This window comes from Salvelinus alpinus, chromosome 11 (assembly GCF_045679555.1).
Source record: "Salvelinus alpinus chromosome 11, SLU_Salpinus.1, whole genome shotgun sequence".
Taxonomy (NCBI): domain Eukaryota; kingdom Metazoa; phylum Chordata; class Actinopteri; order Salmoniformes; family Salmonidae; genus Salvelinus; species Salvelinus alpinus.
Genome location: NC_092096.1, coordinates 16,514,926 through 16,535,235, shown reverse-complemented (window position 1 = coordinate 16,535,235; position 20,310 = coordinate 16,514,926). Strand labels below are relative to the sequence as shown.

At 47.7% G+C, this 20,310-nt stretch overlaps 1 protein-coding gene across 5 annotated transcripts in view; it reads left to right on the top strand.

Annotated features, from left to right (window-relative positions):
- The window catches only part of LOC139533638 (ELKS/Rab6-interacting/CAST family member 1-like), a 619,530-nt gene that overhangs the window by 174,870 nt on the left and 424,350 nt on the right, over nt 1–20,310 (top strand). For all 5 annotated transcript variants that reach the window (XM_071331836.1, XM_071331835.1, XM_071331834.1 and 2 more), the window contains one exon: nt 6,647–6,787. In XM_071331836.1, the coding sequence (XP_071187937.1) occupies nt 6,647–6,787 (141 nt within the window). The remainder of the gene's footprint in view (nt 1–6,646; nt 6,788–20,310) is intronic.

Below are 20,310 nucleotides of genomic sequence, written 5' to 3'. Positions count from 1 at the left end.
CTGGCAGGGACAAGGCATTAGTCTGCAGGCCAGGAGCTGTCAGCCAGTCAGTCAGCCATGGACCACTGCTGATGTTCTCAGTCTGCTGTTTGTGTCAGAGACTCTGAATGAACGGACAGAATGATAAAAGGAGGAGGGGATGGACCTGGGACTTGACTCAGCAAGTGGCTGTGTGTGTGTGTGTGTGTGTGTGTGTGTGTGTGTGTGTGTGTGTGTGTGTGTGTGTGTGTGTGTGTGTGTGTGTGTGTGTGTGTGTGTGTGTGTGTGTGTGTGTGTGTGTGTGTGTGTGTGTGTGTGTGTGTGTGTGTGTGTGTGTGTGTGTGTGTGTGTGTGTGTGTGTGTGTGTGTGTGTGTGTGTGTGTGTGTGTGTGTGTGTGTGTGTGTGTGTGTGTGTGTGTGTGTGTGTTCAGGGGTGGAGTGTGTGTGCGTGTGTGTGTGTTCAGGGGTGGGGTCTGTGTGTGTGTGTGTGTGTGTGTGTGTGTGTGTGTGTGTGTGTGTGTGTGTGTGTGTGTGTGTGTGTGTGTGTGTGTGTACAGCTGTAACATCCAGCTGTATCAACATACTATAACATCCAGCTGTATCAACATACTATAACATCCAGCTGTACCAACATACTATAACATCCAGCTGTACCAACATACTATAACATCCAGCTGTATCAACATACTATAACATCCAGCTGTACCAACATACTATAAGATCCAGCTGTATCAACATACTATAACATCCAGCTGTATCAACATACTATAACATCCAGCTGTATCAACATACTATAACATCCAGCTGTATCAACATACTATAACATCCAGCTGTACCAACATACTATAACATCCAGCTGTACCAACATACTATAACATCCAGCTGTATCAACATACTATAACATCCAGCTGTACCAACATACTATAACATCCAGCTGTATCAACATACTATAACATCCAGCTGTATCAACATACTATAACATCCAGCTGTATCAACATACTATAACATCCCGCTGTACCAACATACTATAACATCCAGCTGTATCAACATACTATAACATCCAGCTGTACCAACATACTATAACATCCAGCTGTATCAACATACTATAACATCCAGCTGTACCAACATACTATAACATCCAGCTGTATCAACATACTATAACATCCAGCTGTATCAACATACTATAACATCCAGCTGTATCAACATACTATAACATCCAGCTGTATCAACATACTATAACATCCAGCTGTACCAACATACTATAACATCCAGCTGTACCAACATACTATAACATCCAGCTGTACCAACATACTATAACATCCAGCTGTATCAACATACTATAACATCCAGCTGTATCAACATACTATAACATCCAGCTGTATCAACATACTATAACATCCAGCTGTACCAACATACTATAACATCCAGCTGTATCAACATACTATAACATCCAGCTGTATCAACATACTATAACATCCAGCTGTACCAACATACTATAACATCCAGCTGTATCAACATACTATAACATCCAGCTGTATCAACATACTATAACATCCAGCTGTATCAACATACTATAACATCCAGCTGTACCAACATACTATAACATCCAGCTGTACCAACATACTATAACATCCAGCTGTATCAACATACTATAACATCCAGCTGTACCAACATACTATAACATCCAGCTGTATCAACATACTATAACATCCAGCTGTACCAACATACTATAACATCCAGCTGTACCAACATACTATAACATCCAGCTGTATCAACATACTATAACATCCAGCTGTACCAACATACTATAACATCCAGCTGTATCAACATACTATAACATCCAGCTGTATCAACATACTATAACATCCAGCTGTATCAACATACTATAACATCCAGCTGTATCAACATACTATAACATCCAGCTGTACCAACATACTATAACATCCAGCTGTACCAACATACTATAACATCCAGCTGTATCAACATACTATAACATCCAGCTGTACCAACATACTATAACATCCAGCTGTATCAACATACTATAACATCCAGCTGTATCAACATACTATAACATCCAGCTGTATCAACATACTATAACATCCAGCTGTACCAACATACTATAACATCCAGCTGTACCAACATACTATAACATCCAGCTGTACCAACATACTATAACATCCAGCTGTATCAACATACTATAACATCCAGCTGTATCAACATACTATAACATCCAGCTGTATCAACATACTATAACATCCAGCTGTACCAACATACTATAACATCCAGCTGTATCAACATACTATAACATCCAGCTGTATCAACATACTATAACATCCAGCTGTACCAACATACTATAACATCCAGCTGTATCAACATACTATAACATCCAGCTGTATCAACATACTATAACATCCAGCTGTATCAACATACTATAACATCCAGCTGTACCAACATACTATAACATCCAGCTGTACCAACATACTATAACATCCAGCTGTATCAACATACTATAACATCCAGCTGTACCAACATACTATAACATCCAGCTGTATCAACATACTATAACATCCAGCTGTACCAACATACTATAACATCCAGCTGTACCAACATACTATAACATCCAGCTGTATCAACATACTATAACATCCAGCTGTACCAACATACTATAACATCCAGCTGTATCAACATACTATAACATCCAGCTGTATCAACATACTATAACATCCAGCTGTATCAACATACTATAATATCCAGCTGTATCAACATACTATAACATCCAGCTGTACCAACATACTATAACATCCAGCTGTACCAACATACTATAACATCCAGCTGTATCAACATACTATAACATCCAGCTGTACCAACATACTATAACATCCAGCTGTATCAACATACTATAACATCCAGCTGTATCAACATACTATAACATCCAGCTGTATCAACATACTATAACATCCAGCTGTACCAACATACTATAACATCCAGCTGTATCAACATACTATAACATCCAGCTGTACCAACATACTATAACATCCAGCTGTATCAACATACTATAACATCCAGCTGTACCAACATACTATAACATCCAGCTGTATCAACATACTATAACATCCAGCTGTATCAACATACTATAACATCCAGCTGTATCAACATACTATAACATCCAGCTGTATCAACATACTATAACATCCAGCTGTATCAACATACTATAACATCCAGGTGTACCAACATACTATAACATCCAGCTGTACCAACATACTATAACATCCAGCTGTACCAACATACTATAACATCCAGCTGTATCAACATACTATAACATCCAGCTGTATCAACATACTATAACATCCAGCTGTATCAACATACTATAACATCCAGCTGTACCAACATACTATAACATCCAGCTGTATCAACATACTATAACATCCAGCTGTATCAACATACTATAACATCCAGCTGTACCAACATACTATAACATCCAGCTGTATCAACATACTATAACATCCAGCTGTATCAACATACTATAACATCCAGCTGTATCAACATACTATAACATCCAGCTGTACCAACATACTATAACATCCAGCTGTACCAACATACTATAACATCCAGCTGTATCAACATACTATAACATCCAGCTGTACCAACATACTATAACATCCAGCTGTATCAACATACTATAACATCCAGCTGTATCAACATACTATAACATCCAGCTGTATCAACATACTATAACATCCAGCTGTATCAACATACTATAACATCCAGCTGTACCAACATACTATAACATCCAGCTGTATCAACATACTATAACATCCAGCTGTATCAACATACTATAACATCCAGCTGTATCAACATACTATAACATCCAGCTGTACCAACATACTATAACATCCAGCTGTACCAACATACTATAACATCCAGCTGTATCAACATACTATAACATCCAGCTGTACCAACATACTATAACATCCAGCTGTATCAACATACTATAACATCCAGCTGTATCAACATACTATAACATCCAGCTGTATCAACATACTATAACATCCAGCTGTATCAACATACTATAACATCCAGCTGTATCAACATACTATAACATCCAGCTGTATCAACATACTATAACATCCAGCTGTACCAACATACTATAACATCCAGCTGTATCAACATACTATAACATCCAGCTGTATCAACATACTATAACATCCAGCTGTACCAACATACTATAACATCCAGCTGTACCAACATACTATAACATCCAGCTGTACCAACATACTATAACATCCAGCTGTATCAACATACTATAACATCCAGCTGTACCAACATACTATAACATCCAGCTGTATCAACATACTATAACATCCAGCTGTATCAACATACTATAACATCCAGCTGTATCAACATACTATAACATCCAGCTGTATCAACATACTATAACATCCAGCTGTATCAACATACTATAACATCCAGCTGTACCAACATACTATAACATCCAGCTGTATCAACATACTATAACATCCAGCTGTATCAACATACTATAACATCCAGCTGTACCAACATACTATAACATCCAGCTGTACCAACATACTATAACATCCAGCTGTACCAACATACTATAACATCCAGCTGTATCAACATACTATAACATCCAGCTGTATCAACATACTATAACATCCAGCTGTACCAACATACTATAACATCCAGCTGTATCAACATACTATAACATCCAGCTGTATCAACATACTATAACATCCAGCTGTACCAACATACTATAACATCCAGCTGTATCAACATACTATAACATCCAGCTGTATCAACATACTATAACATCCAGCTGTATCAACATACTATAACATCCAGCTGTACCAACATACTATAACATCCAGCTGTACCAACATACTATAACATCCAGCTGTATCAACATACTATAACATCCAGCTGTACCAACATACTATAACATCCAGCTGTATCAACATACTATAACATCCAGCTGTATCAACATACTATAACATCCAGCTGTATCAACATACTATAACATCCAGCTGTATCAACATACTATAACATCCAGCTGTACCAACATACTATAACATCCAGCTGTATCAACATACTATAACATCCAGCTGTATCAACATACTATAACATCCAGCTGTATCAACATACTATAACATCCAGCTGTACCAACATACTATAACATCCAGCTGTACCAACATACTATAACATCCAGCTGTATCAACATACTATAACATCCAGCTGTACCAACATACTATAACATCCAGCTGTATCAACATACTATAACATCCAGCTGTATCAACATACTATAACATCCAGCTGTATCAACATACTATAACATCCAGCTGTATCAACATACTATAACATCCAGCTGTATCAACATACTATAACATCCAGCTGTATCAACATACTATAACATCCAGCTGTACCAACATACTATAACATCCAGCTGTATCAACATACTATAACATCCAGCTGTATCAACATACTATAACATCCAGCTGTACCAACATACTATAACATCCAGCTGTACCAACATACTATAACATCCAGCTGTACCAACATACTATAACATCCAGCTGTATCAACATACTATAACATCCAGCTGTACCAACATACTATAACATCCAGCTGTATCAACATACTATAACATCCAGCTGTATCAACATACTATAACATCCAGCTGTATCAACATACTATAACATCCAGCTGTATCAACATACTATAACATCCAGCTGTATCAACATACTATAACATCCAGCTGTACCAACATACTATAACATCCAGCTGTATCAACATACTATAACATCCAGCTGTATCAACATACTATAACATCCAGCTGTACCAACATACTATAACATCCAGCTGTACCAACATACTATAACATCCAGCTGTACCAACATACTATAACATCCAGCTGTATCAACATACTATAACATCCAGCTGTATCAACATACTATAACATCTCTCTCTCCGGGAGAAAACAGAGGTAAAAAGAAAGACAGGAAACAGTTCTTCATGGATGGAAGGCTGTGTATTTGGATTGTGGATCAGAATATGGAGAGACATGGAGACGTGATCAGACTGTTCTGTATTGTGGAGGGGGAGAGAGAGAGATGTTTCCCATGCCAATAAAGCCCTTAAATTGAATTAGAGAGAGAGAGAGAGAGAGAGAGAGAGAGAGAGAGAGAGAGAGAGAGAGAGAGGGGTAGGGGATGTGGTGTCATGATAGAGGTCAGTATCTGCTGCTCCACCAGGCAGTGTGATGTTTACTCCAACCATGTTCTCATGTCGCCCCACTGAATGATGGGTTATGGAACGATGGGAAAGACATTTGGGGCCTTCCTGTTACCCTGACAGGATGCGCTTATTGTCTGTGACAGTGAGCGATAGGACAGAAGAGAGGTAGGTGTGTGTGTGTGTGTGTGTGTGTGTGTGTGTGTGTGTGTGTGTGTGTGTGTGTGTGACAGGTTCCTAGCCCATCAAGTTAGCATTGATTTGTGCTTTATTGAACATTAACTTTGTATTCCACTCACTCCTCAGAGAATGTAAATGGAAGCTTGAATAACACTTTGTCCTTTGAATTACTTTTGACTTTTTTTTCTCTCCGTCTTTGTCCCTCCCTCCCTCCCTCCCTCCCTCCCTCCCTCCCTCCCAGACCAACCTGTTAGACCTCAAGGAGCATGCGTCGTCCCTGGCGTCCTCCGGTCTGAAGAAGGACTCTAAACTGAAGAGTCTGGAGATGTCTCTGGAGCAGAGGAAAGACGAGTGCGTCAAGATGGAGAACCAGCTCAAGAAGGTCATCTTTTATCTCAGCCTTTAATAAAACCACCTACTGTATCACTGCACTCTGATCTTACTAGCCTTACTCCCCAGCCCTGTTGCAGTCAATGACATGGGCCTTCCACTGAACTGAGGTCAGTTCGTACTGGCCTTACTCCCCAGCCCTGTTGCAGTCAATGACATGGGCCTTCCACTGAACTGAGGTCAGTTCGTACTGGCCTTACTCCCCAGCCCTGTTGCAGTCAATGACATGGGCCTTCCACTGAACTGAGGTCAGTTCTTACTAGCCTTACTCCCCAGCCCTGTTGCAGTCAATGACATGGGCCTTCCACTGAACTGAGGTCAGTTCTTACTGGCCTTACTCCCCAGCCCTGTTGCAGTCAATGACATGGGCCTTCCACTGAACTGAGGTCAGTTCTTACTAGCCTTACTCCCCAGCCCTGTTGCAGTCAATGACATGGGCCTTCCACTGAACTGAGGTCAGTTCTTACTAGCCTTACTCCCCAGCCTTGTTGCAGTCAATGACATGGGCCTTCCACTGAACTGAGGTCAGTTCTTACTAGCCTTACTCCCCAGCCCTGTTGCAGTCAATCTTCCAATGAACTTCCACTGAGATCAGTTATTAATCCTCCACCATGACTCTACCCCATTCAACTTCACTCACAGGTCTCAGACTGTTTTCAGGTCAGATCTTAGCCTTCAACTCTATAGCCGTCCCACAGCATTAGGATCAGTGTAATGCCTCTCAGTAGACCTGTCCAATCAGGTAGCCTGCCTGTTATGTGATGTCGAGTCAAGCAGTCACATCTTAGATGAACACTCCAACCTGCCCCATTCAACTGCACAGCCTTCAAACTGCTCTCAGACCAGTTGTTAGCTCTGGCCCCAGTCCTTTACCAGACCTGTCCAGTGTGTGAGCCAGCGTTGTGATGTCTAGTGGAGTAGACAGCCACTGACAGATCCCCTACTCATCCTGCCAGTGGAATGACACTCAATTCTGGGACTAGTCTGTCAATCATGCTGTAATGTGTGTGATCAGACTCCTGACTCTCCCTGCTGTCCTTAAAGTGTCACTGTTGATTGACTTTGATCTTCTCCTGCTTCTCATCTCATTGTGTCTTCCTTTCCATTTCCTCCCTCCTCTCCTCTTCTCCTCTCCTCCTCTTCCCTCCTCCTCTTCTCCTCTTCCCTCCTCCTCTCCTCTTCTCCTCTCCTCCTCTTCCCTCCTCCTCTCCTCTTCTCCTCTTCCCTCCTCTTCTCTTCCCTCCTCCTCTCCTCTTCTCCTCTCCTCCTCTTCCCTCCTCCTCTCCTCTTCTCCTCTTCCCTCCTCCTTTCCTCTTCTCCTCTTCCCTCCTCCTCTTCTCCTCCCCTCTTCTTCTCCTCTTCTTCTCTCCTCTTTTCCTCCTCTCCTCCTCTCCTCTCCTCTTCTCCTCTTCTCCTCTCTTCCTCTCCTCCTCTCCTTTCTTTAATAATTCCTTTCTTACTGTATCTCCATCATTTTTTACTCTCTCTACTTCTTGTCATCTTTTTCTCTCTGGCTTGTCTCTCTCTCTCTCTGTTAATCTCTCTGACTCTCTTTGTTCCTCTCTCTGACTCTATCCCTCCCTCTGTTAATCTCTCTGACTCTCTCTGACTCTCTCCCTCCCTCTGTTAATCTCTCTGACTCTCTCTGTTCCTCTCTCTGACTCTATCCCTCCCTCTGTTAATCTCTCTGACTCTCTCTGACTCTCTCCCTCCCTCTGTTAATCTCTCTGACTCTCTCTGTTCCTCTCTCTGACTCTATCCCTCCCTCTGTTCCTCTCTCTCTTTCTCTCTGTTCTTCTCTGACTCTCTCTCTCTGTTAATCTCTCTGACTCTCTCTCTCCCTCTGTTCCTCTCTCTGACTCTCTTTGTCTGACTCTCTCTCACTTTCTCCCTCTTTCCCCCTCCTCTCTCTCTCTGTTTCTCTCTCTGACTCGCTCTCTCTGTCTCTCTTCCCCCCTCTCTCTCTCCTTCCCTCTCTTTTCCTCCCTAAAGCAGTCTCATCTCTTGTCAGACCATCCCTCCAATCCTGTAAGTGCACCGTAGTGTGAAATGCCTCTGCAGCAGTGTGTGACCAGCAAAGCATTCACTGTCTGTCTGTGTGTGTGTGTGTGTGTGTGTGTGTGTGTGTGTGTGTGTGTGTGTGTGTGTGTGTGTGTGTGTGTGTGTGTGTGTGTGTGTGTGTGTGTGTGTGTGTGTGTGTGTGTGTGTGTGTGTGTGTGTGTGTGTGTGTGTGCGTATGCATTCTGTGCACACTCGTCAATGATTGATTGAGGGTGTGTGTATGTGTTTGTTTGCACAAGTTCCCGATCATATCCATTGATTTAGCTAGCTTGGCTTCTATCCCCAGTGCGCCAGCTGCAGTGTCATCCTAATGCCTGATGGGTATTCCTGATTCTCCCTCGCTGGTTGAGATGTAGGTCACTGGCTTGACAACGCGGTGGGAATGTTCTGAAGGCCTTTGTGTGTGGGACCTGAGTTGTTCTGTGTTTAACAACACGAGTCAGCTGTATCCAGGGCTTCTATAGTGGTCAGTACAGTACCGTGTCCCTTCACTTCAGGTGACACTGAGGGCACTACAGCTGCCCCAGTGTTTGATCACTTACCAAGAAGTCTCTAGAAACACAACTCACACATCTCTCCTTCACGCCTTCTTACCTCTCTGTCTTGTCATCCTCCTCTATCTCTCTCTCTCTGGCTCTCTCTTTCCGTCTCTCTCTGTCTCTCTCTCTCTGTCTCTCTGTCTCTCTCTCTGTCTCTCTGTCTCTCTCTCTGTCTCTCCATCTCTCTCTCCGTCTCTCTCTCTCTGTCTCTCTCTCTCCATCTCTCTATGTCTCTCTCTCTCCATCTCTCTATGTCTCTCTCTCTCTCGCTCTCTTTGTCTCTCTCTCTGTCTCTCTCTCTGTCTCTCCGTCTCTCTCTCCGTCTCTCTCTCTGTCTCTCCATCTCTCTCTCTCTCTCTCTCTCTCTCTCTCTCTCTCTCTCTCTCTCTCTCTCTCTCTCTCTCTCTCTCTCTCTCTCTCTCTCTCTCTCTCTCTGTCTCTCTCTCTGTCTCTCTCTCTGTCTCTCTCTCTGTCTCTCTCTCTGTCTCTCTCTCTGTCTCTCTCTCTGTCTCTCTCTCTGTCTCTCTCTCTGTCTCTCTCTCTGTCTCTCTCTCTCTCCATCTCTCTCTCTCTCTGTCTCTCTGTCTCTCTCTCTGTCTCTCTCTCCGTCTCTCTCTGCCAAGAGCAATGAAAGCGCTGGCTGGCTGGGTGTGTGTGTGTATGTTCACACAGGCCTGCGTATAGAGCCAGGGTGTTTGTGACAGGTTGCTGACAGCCTTACAGACGTTTTCTCAGATTGGACGAGACATTGCCGCCGCGACCTGACAGTGTGTGTGTGTCTGGTGTGTGTGTGTCTGGTGTGTGTGACCGGACAGGCGTGTGAGGAGGTGTCAGGAAGCACTCTGGGAATTCTCTGGATGGGAAAGGGAACGTCAGCAAAGTTTATTCTATATTCCTGTTCTGTTTTAGCTTGTGTGTGTGTGTGTGTGTGTGTGTGTGTGTGTGTGTGTGTGTGTGTGTGTGTGTGTGTGTGTGTGTGTGTGTGTGTGTGTGTGTGTGTGTGTGTGTGTGTGTGTGTGTGTGGGTGTGTGGGTGGGTGGGTGGGTGGGTGGGTGGGTGGGTGGGTGGGTGGGTGGGTGGGTGTGTGTGCACAGCACAGAGCACGGCCTGTGGGAGAGAGGAGACAGGGTCACACACACACACACACACACTCGTTCCACTCCTCGCCCCCGCAGCAGACAGCGACACACTGTTGCCAATGAGACACTCATGTCAGCACATCGATGCTCTCACACACATCTACATGGTATCAAACACACACACTTTGTGTCTGTCATACACACACACACACACACACACACACACACACACACACACACACACACACACACACACACACACACACACACACACACACACACACACACACACACACACACACACACACACACACACACTCAGGCATTGATTTCCATCATCAGTATTGTTTGACACCCAAACATTCTGTACATGGTCCTCTCTGGCCCTCCAACACTAACATGGACCAGCAGGCCCAAAGCAATATTCACCTACAGCTGAGAACAACACACACACACACACACACACACACACACACACACACACACACACACACACACACACACACACACACACACACACACACACACACACACACACACACACACACACACACACACACACACACACTTGAGCCCAAGAGCAACAGGTCCACTACAGGGCTGAGAAGCGTCCACACAGCTGTGGTGACCTCCACACTATTAAAGACCATTGTGAGATCCATTTCCTTTTCCCATGGAGGGTCTAAGTTATGACTGTCTCTGTTTCCTCTCCCAGGGAGGGTCTGAGTTATGACTGTCTCTGTTTCCTCTCCCAGGGAGGGTCTGAGTTATGACAGTCTCTGTTTCCTCTCCCATGGAGGGTCTGAGTTATGACTGTCTCTGTTTCCTCTCCCATGGAGGGTCTGAGTTATGACTGTCTCTGTTTCCTCTCCCATGGAGGGTCTGAGTTATGACTGTCTCTGTTTCCTCTCCCAGGAAGGGTCTGAGTTATGACTGTCTCTGTTTCCTCTCCCAGGGAGGGTCTGAGTTATGACAGTCTCTGTTTCCTCTCCCATGGAGGGTCTGAGTTATGACTGTCTCTGTTTCCTCTCCCATGGAGGGTCTGAGTTATGACTGTCTCTGTTTCCTCTCCCAGGGAGGGTCTGAGTTATGACTGTCTCTGTTTCCTCTCCCAGGGAGGGTCTGAGTTATGACTGTCTCTGTTTTCCTCTCCCATGGAGGGTCTGAGTTATGACTGTCTCTGTTTCCTCTCCCATGGAGGGTCTGAGTTATGACTGTCTCTGTTTCCTCTCCCAGGGAGGGTCTGAGTTATGACTGTCTCTGTTTCCTCTCCCAGGGAGGGTCTGAGTAATGACTGTCTCTGTTTCCTCTCCCAGGGAGGGTCTGAGTTATGACTGTCTCTGTTTCCTCTCCCAGGGAGGGTCTGAGTAATGACTGTCTCTGTTTCCTCTCCCAGGGAGGGTCTGAGTTATGACTGTCTCTGTTTCCTCTCCCATGGAGGGTCTGAGTTATGACTGTCTCTGTTTCCTCTCCCATGGAGGGTCTGAGTTATGACTGTCTCTGTTTCCTCTCCCAGGGAGGGTCTGCGTTATGACTGTGTCTGTTTCCTCTCCCAGGGAGGGTCTGAGTTATGACTGTGTCTGTTTCCTCTCCCAGGGAGGGTCTGAGTTATGACTGTCTCTGTTTCCTCTCCCAGGGAGGGTCTGAGTTATGACTGTCCCTCCCTGACACGGCGTCCTGGTTTACTATACCACTACAGTCATCCATCTCACCTCATCCCCTCCAGTGTCTGTATGGACCTGCTAGATACCACTACAGTCATCCATCTCACCTCATCCCCTCCAGTGTCTGTATGGACCTGCTAGATACCACTACAGTCATCCATCTCACCTCATCCCCTCCAGTGTCTGTATGGACCTGCTAGATACCACTACAGTCATCCATCTCACCTCATCCCCTCCAGTGTCTGTATGGACCTGCTAGATACCACTAGCTTCTAGTGTCCTCGACTAATAGTCGTGTTAGTTAATGGTTGTTATTTTAATGTTTATGTAATTTACCACAGCTGTCTCTTTGTTTATGTTTACTCATTAGGTGACACGCATGCTGACACACACACACACACACACACACACACACACACACACACACACACACACACACACACACACACACACACACACACACACACACACACACACACACACACACACACACACACACACACACACACACACACACACACACACACACACTGGCTCGTCTCTCAGTTCTCCCCCGCGGGCAACATGGTGCTGGCGGTTTCCATGGAAACCTGTCCAGCCCTTTCATTGGGCCAGCCCTTTCATTGGGCCAGCCCTGTCATTGGTCCAGCCCCAATCCTAGACATCTAAACATCTTATTGAAGGTTTTAAATGTTATATCTAATAACATCCCAAGAGACTGGTCAGGCTGTATGGATAACATTCAGAGACTGGTCTGGCTGTATGGATAACATTCAGAGACTGGTCAGGCTGTATGGATAACATTCAGAAACTGGTCTGGCTGTATGGATAACATTCAGAGACTGGTCAGGCTGTATGGATAACATTCAGAGACTGGTCAGGCTGTATGGATAACATTCAGAGACTGGTCAAGCTGTATGGATAACATTCAGAGACTGGTCAGGCTGTATGGATAACATTCAGAGACTGGTCTGGCTGTATGTATAACATTCAGAGACTGGTCAGGCTGTATGGATAACATTCAGAGACTGGTCTGGCTGTATGGATAACATTCAGAGACTGGTCAGGCTGTATGGATAACATTCAGAGACTGGTCAAGCTGTATGGATAACATTCAGAGACTGGTCAGGCTGTATGGATAACATTCAGAGACTGGTCTGGCTGTATGTATAACATTCAGAGACTGGTCAGGCTGTATGGATAACATTCAGAGACTGGTCTGGCTGTATGGATAACATTCAGAGACTGGTCAAGCTGTATGGATAACATTCAGAGACTGGTCTGGCTGTATGGATAACATTCAGAGACTGGTCAGGCTGTATGGATAACATTCAGAGACTGGTCTGGCTGTATGGATAACATTCAGAGACTGGTCTGGCTGTATGGATAACATTCAGAGACTGGTCTGGCTGTATGGATAACATGCAGAGACTGGTCTGGCTGTATGGATAACATTCAGAGACTGGTCTGGCTGTATGGATAACATTCAGAGACTGGTCAGGCTGTATGGATAGCATTCAGAGACTGGTCTGGCTGTATGGATAACATTCAGAGACTGGTCTGGCTGTATGGATAACATTCAGAGACTGGTCTGGCTGTATGGATAACATTCAGAGACTGGTCTGGCTGTATGGATAACATTCAGAGACTGGTCTGGCTGTATGGATAACATTCAGAGACTGGTCAAGCTGTATGGATAACATTCAGAGACTGGTCTGGCTGTATGGATAACATTCAGAGACTGGTCAGGCTGTATGGATAACATTCAGAGACTGGTCTGGCTGTATGGATAACATTCAGAGACTGGTCTGGCTGTATGGATAACATTCAGAGACTGGTCTGGCTGTATGGATAACATGCAGAGACTGGTCTGGCTGTATGGATAACATTCAGAGACTGGTCTGGCTGTATGGATAACATTCAGAGACTGGTCAGGCTGTATGGATAGCATTCAGAGACTGGTCTGGCTGTATGGATAACATTCAGAGACTGGTCTGGCTGTATGGATAACATTCAGAGACTGGTCTGGCTGTATGGATAACATTCAGAGACTGGTCTGGCTGTATGGATAACATTCAGAGACTGGTCTGGCTGTATGGATAACATTCAGAGACGGGTCAGGCTGTATGGATAACATTCAGAGACTGGTCTGGCTGTATGGATAACATTCAGAGACTGGTCAGGCTGTATGGATAGCATTCAGAGACTGGTCTGGCTGTATGGATAACATTCAGAGACTGGTCTGGCTGTATGGATAACATTCAGAGACTGGTCTGGCTGTATGGATAACATTCAGAGACTGGTCTGGCTGTATGGATAACATTCAGAGACTGGTCTGGCTGTATGGATAACATTCAGAGACGGGTCAGGCTGTATGGATAACATTCAGAGACTGGTCTGGCTGTATGGATAACATTCAGAGACTGGTATGGCTGTATGGATAACATTCAGAGACTGGTCTGAGTAGAAAGGCCAGACCAGAGACTTTAGAGACCAAGGGGAAGATAGTTTGGCCTGACTGTGTTGAGGCCAGATAGTGGAAACATGCTGTAGTCTGTCTGACTGACCTGACTGACCTGACTGACCTGACTGACCTGACTGACCTACCTGACTGATCTGTCTGATCTACCAGACTGACCTGACTGACCTGACTGACCTGACTGACCTACCTGACTGATCTGTCTGATCTACCAGACTGACCTGCCTGACCTGACTGACCTACCTGACTGATCTGTCTGATCTACCAGACTGACCTGACTGACCTGACTGACCTACCTGACTGATCTGTCTGATCTACCAGACTGACCTGACTGACCTGACTGATCTACCTGACTGATCTGTCTGATCTACCAGACTGACCTGACTGACTTGACTGATCTGACTGACTTGACTGACCTGACTGATCCACCTGACTGACCTGACTGACTTGACTGACCTGACTGACTTGACTGACCTGACTGATCCACCTGACTGACCTGACTGACTTGACTGACCTGACTGATCCACCTGACTGACCTGACTGATCTACCTGACTGACCTGACTGATCTGTGGTGTAGCTGTTTACCCAGCTCCATATCTAAGAGGGTGTTTAACTCTCTCTCTCTTCTCTCACCCCTCCATATCTAAGAGGGTGTCTCTCTCTCTCTCTTCTCTCACCCCTCCATATCTAAGAGGCTGTCTCTCTCTCTTCTCTCACCCCTCCATATCTAAGAGGCTGTCTCTCTCTCTCTTCTCTCACCCCTCCATATCTAAGAGGCTGTCTCTCTCTCTCTTCTCTCACCCCTCCATATCTAAGAGGCTGTCTCTCTCTCTTCTCTCACCCCTCCATATCTAAGAGGCTGTCTCTCTCTCTCTCTTCTCTCACCCCTCCATATCTAAGAGGCTGTCTCTCTCTCTCTCTTCTCTCACCCCTCCATATCTAAGAGGCTGTTTAACTCTCTCTCTCTTCTCTCACCCCTCCATATCTAAGAGGCTGTCTCTCTCTCTCTCTTCTCTCACCCCTCCATGCCCTTGTCTACAGTAGTCATAGCAACACTACCTCTATTATTCTAGACATTACTGTGGACTGATTCACCCTGTCCTCCAGACTGACTCCATTCACTGAGGGGAAATGGACTTAATGATTTCACATTAGACTGACCAGTTACGTTTAAACTAAAGCCTGTAGTGTCTAAACTTAGTTCCCTGCTCAGGGCCAGAAGACATGAATGGGACTTGAATAATTGGGATGGAGTATATGGAGACACGCTTAGACAGGCATATTTATGTGGAGTACACACACACACACACACACACACACACACACACACACACACACACACACACACACACACACACACACACACACACACACACACACACACACACACACACACACACACACACACACACACACACACACACACACAGACACACACACACACACACACACACACACACACACACACACACACACACACACACACACACACACACACACACACACACACACACACACAGACACACACACACACACACACACACACACACACACACACACACACACACACACACACACACAGAGACCTTAGTCATTTCCCCCAGTCCTCTTCAGCGCGTGTCCCAGCCCTGCTCTGATGTCACAGGGTTAGCTGAGGTTGTGGCAGCATGTGGAACACACTCAACAGTGCTGGAACTGTCACTACGTCCTCCGTGTCACGTCCCTGTCCCCTAGCCAGCCTCTTGGTCTGGGACTGGACACCACAGACAGCTAACCCTGAGGGCCCAAGACATGGGACATTACCCAGCCCAAGTCAGCTTAGCCAGCCACTTCCCTGCCCCCTAGACAGCCCCTAACCAGCCCCCTAACCAGCCCCCTAACCAGCCCCCTAACCAGCCCCATACACCCAGCCTCTTCTCTGCCCCCTAGACAGCCCCCTAACCAGCCCCTTAACCAGCCCCCTAGACAGCCCCCTAGACAGCCCCCTAACCAGCCCCCTAACCAGCCCCCTAACCAGCCCCCTAGACAGCCCCCTAACCAGACCCGTACACCCAGCCTCTTCTCTGCCTCCTAGACCGCCCCCTAACCAGCCCCCTAGACAGCCCCCTAACCAGCCCCCTAGACAGCCCCCTAACCAGCCCCCTAGACAGCCCCCTAACCAGCCCCCTAGACAGCCCCCTAACCAGCCCCCTAACCAGCCCCCTAACCAGCCCCCTAGACAGCCCCCTAACCAGCCCCCTAGCCAGCCCCTTAACCAGCCCCCTAGACAGCCCCCTAACCAGCACCCTAACCAGCCCCCTAGACAGCCCCCTAGACAGCCCCCTAACCAGCCCCCTAGACAGCCCCCTAACCAGCCCCCTAGACAGCCCCCTAACCAGCCCCCTAGACAGCCCCCTAACCAGCCCCCTAGACAGCCCCCTAGACAGCCCCCTAACCAGCCCCCTAGACAGCCCCCTAGACAGCCCCCTAACCAGCCCCCTAGACAGCCCCCTAACCAGCCCCCTAGACAGCCCCCTAGACAGCCCCCTAACCAGCCCCCTAACCAGCCCCCTAACCAGCCCCCTAACCAGCCCCCTAGACAGCCCCCTAACCAGCCCCCTAGACAGCCCCCTAACCAGCCCCCTAGACAGCCCCCTAACCAGCCCCCTAACCAGCCCCCTAGACAGCCCCCTAACCAGCCCCCTAGACAGCCCCCTAACCAGCCCCCTAGACAGCCCCCTAACCAGCCCCCTAACCAGCCCCCTAGACAGCCCCCTAACCAGCCCCCTAGACAGCCCCCTAACCAGCCCCCTAGACAGCCCCCTAACCAGCCCCCTAACCAGCCCCCTAGACAGCCCCCTAACCAGCCCCCTAGACAGCCCCCTAACCAGCCCCCTAACCAGCCCCCTAGACAGCCCCCTAACCAGCCCCCTAACCAGCCCCCTAGACAGCCCCCTAACCAGCCCCCTAGATAGCCCCCTAACCAGCCCCCTAGACAACCCCCTAACCAGCCCCCTAACCAGCCCCCTAGACAGCCCCCTAACCAGCCCCCTAGACAGCCCCCTAACCAGCCCCCTAGACAGCCCCCTAACCAGCCCCCTAGACAGCCCCCTAACCAGCCCCCTAGACAGCCCCCTAACCAGCCCCCTAACCAGCCCCCTAGACAGCCCCCTAACCAGCCCCCTAGACAGCCCCCTAGACAGCCCCCTAACCAGCCCCCTAGACAGCCCCCTAACCAGCCCCCTAGACAGCCCCCTAACCAGCCCCCTAACCAGCCCCCTAGACAGCCCCCTAACCAGCCCCCTAGACAGCCCCCTAACCAGCCCCCTAGACAGCCCCCTAGACAGCCCCCTAACCAGCCCCCTAACCAGCCCCCTAGACAGCCCCCTAACCAGCCCCCTAGACAGCCCCCTAACCAGCCCCCTAGACAGCCCCCTAGACAGCCCCCTAACCAGCCCCCTAGACAGCCCCCTAACCAGCCCCCTAGACAGCCCCCTAACCAGCCCCCTAGACAGCCCCCTAGACAGCCCCCTAACCAGCCCCCTTGACAGCCCCCTAACCAGCCCCCTAGACATCCCCCTAACCAGCCCCCTAACCAGCCCCCTAACCAGCCCCCAACCAGCCCCCTAACCAGCCCCCTAACCAGCCCCCTAACCAGCCCCCTAGACATCCCCCTAACTAGCCCCCTAGACATCCCCCTAACCAGCCCCCTAACCAGCCCCCAACCAGCCCCCTAGACAGCCCCCTAACCAGCCCCCTAGACATCCCCCTAACCAGCCCCCTAACCAGCCCCCAACCAGCCCCCTAGACAGCCCCCTAACCAGCCCCCTAACCAGCCCCCTAGACATCCCCCTAGACATCCCCCTAACTAGCCCCCTAGACATCCCCCTAACCAGCCCCCTAACCAGCCCCCTAGACAGCCCCCTAGACAGCCCCATACACCCAGCCTCTTCCTCTCCTACTGGGGCTTGACGTCACAGACAGCTAACCTCTGGGGAAGGCATGGGAGGGGGAGGATAGCCAGCTCAGCTGGGTCTTACGTGTGTATCCCTTGTTGACATTACCCAGCCCAAGTCAGCTTAGCCAGCCACTTCCCTGCCCCCTAGACAGCCCCTAACCAGCCCCTTAACCAGCCCCCTAACCAGCCCCATACACCCAGCCTCTTCTCTGCCCCCTAGACAGCCCCCTAACCAGCCCCTTAACCAGCCCCCTAGACAGCCCCCTTTATGTAATACATGTATCACTAGCCACTTTAAACTATGCCACTTTATGTTTACATACCCTACATTACTCATCTCATATGTATATACCGTACTCTATACCATCTACTGCATCTTGCCTATGCCGTTCTGTACCATCACTCATTCATATATCTTTATGTACATATTCTTTATCCCTTTACACTTGTGTGTATAAGGTAGTAGTTGTGGAATTGTTAGGTTAGATTACTCGTTGGTTATTACTGCATTGTCGGAACTAGAAGCACAAGCATTTCACTACACTCGCATTAACATCTGCTAACCATGTGTATGTGACAAATACAATTAGATTTGATTTGATTTCTATTCCCCCTCTTTTCCCTCTATATACCCCCTCTATACCCCCTCTATACCCCCTCTATATGCCATATATTTCCCCCCTCTATACTCCCTCTATTCTCCCTCTATTTCCCCTCTATACGCCCTATTTTCCCCCTCTATACCCCCTCTATACCCCTCTATTCCCCCTCTTTTCCCCCTCTATACGCCCTATTTTCCCCCTCTATACCCCATCTTTCCCCCCTCTATTACCCCTCTATACCCCCTCTATTCCCCCTCTCTATACCCCCTCTATACCCCCTCTTTCCCCCCTCTATTCCCCCTCTATACACCCTATTTCCCCCCTCTATACCCCCTCTATTCCCCCTCTATACCCCCTCTATTCCCCCTCTTTTCCCACTCTATACCCCCTCTATTCTCCCTCTATACCCCCTCTATACGCCCTATTTTCCCCCTCTATACCCCATCTTTCCCCCCTCTATTACCCCTCTATACCCCCTCTATTCCCCCTCTCTATACCCCCTCTATACCCCCTCTTTCCCCCCTCTATTACCCCTCTATTCCCCCTCTTTCCCCTCTCTATACCCCCTCTATACCCCCTCTATACCCCTCTATTCCCCCTCTATACCCCCTCTATACGCCGTATTTTCCCACTCTATACCCCCTCTATTATCCCTCTATACCCCCTCTATACGCCCTATTTCCCCCCTCTATTCCCCCTCTATTCCCTCATCACCCCTCCCATGGTTAGAGCAGGTGCCTGGCTGTCGTGAGCTGTGTGTGTGTCCCTCCGTTCACCCCCACCCTAGCACGGTTTCTATCTGTTTGGTTTGGGCGTGGCCTGAATAGAGCTGAAATGAGGAGAAGAAAGAGAAACATACATAAAGTTGGAGGCGTGGCCCTCCCTGTCCTCAGGTCTGTGTTGGGGGCGTGGCCCTCCCTGTCCTCAGGTCAGTGTTGGGGGCGTGGCCCTCCCTGTCCTCAGGTCAGTGTTGGGGGCGTGGCCCTCCCTGTCCTTAGGTCAGTGTTGGGGGCGTGGCCCTCCCTGTCTTCAGGTCAGTGTTGGGGGCGTGGCCCTCCCTGTCCTCAGGTCAGTGTTGGGGGCGTGGCCCTCCCTGTCCTCAGGTCAGTGTTGGGGGCGTGGCCCTCCCTGTCCTTAGGTCAGTGTTGGGGGC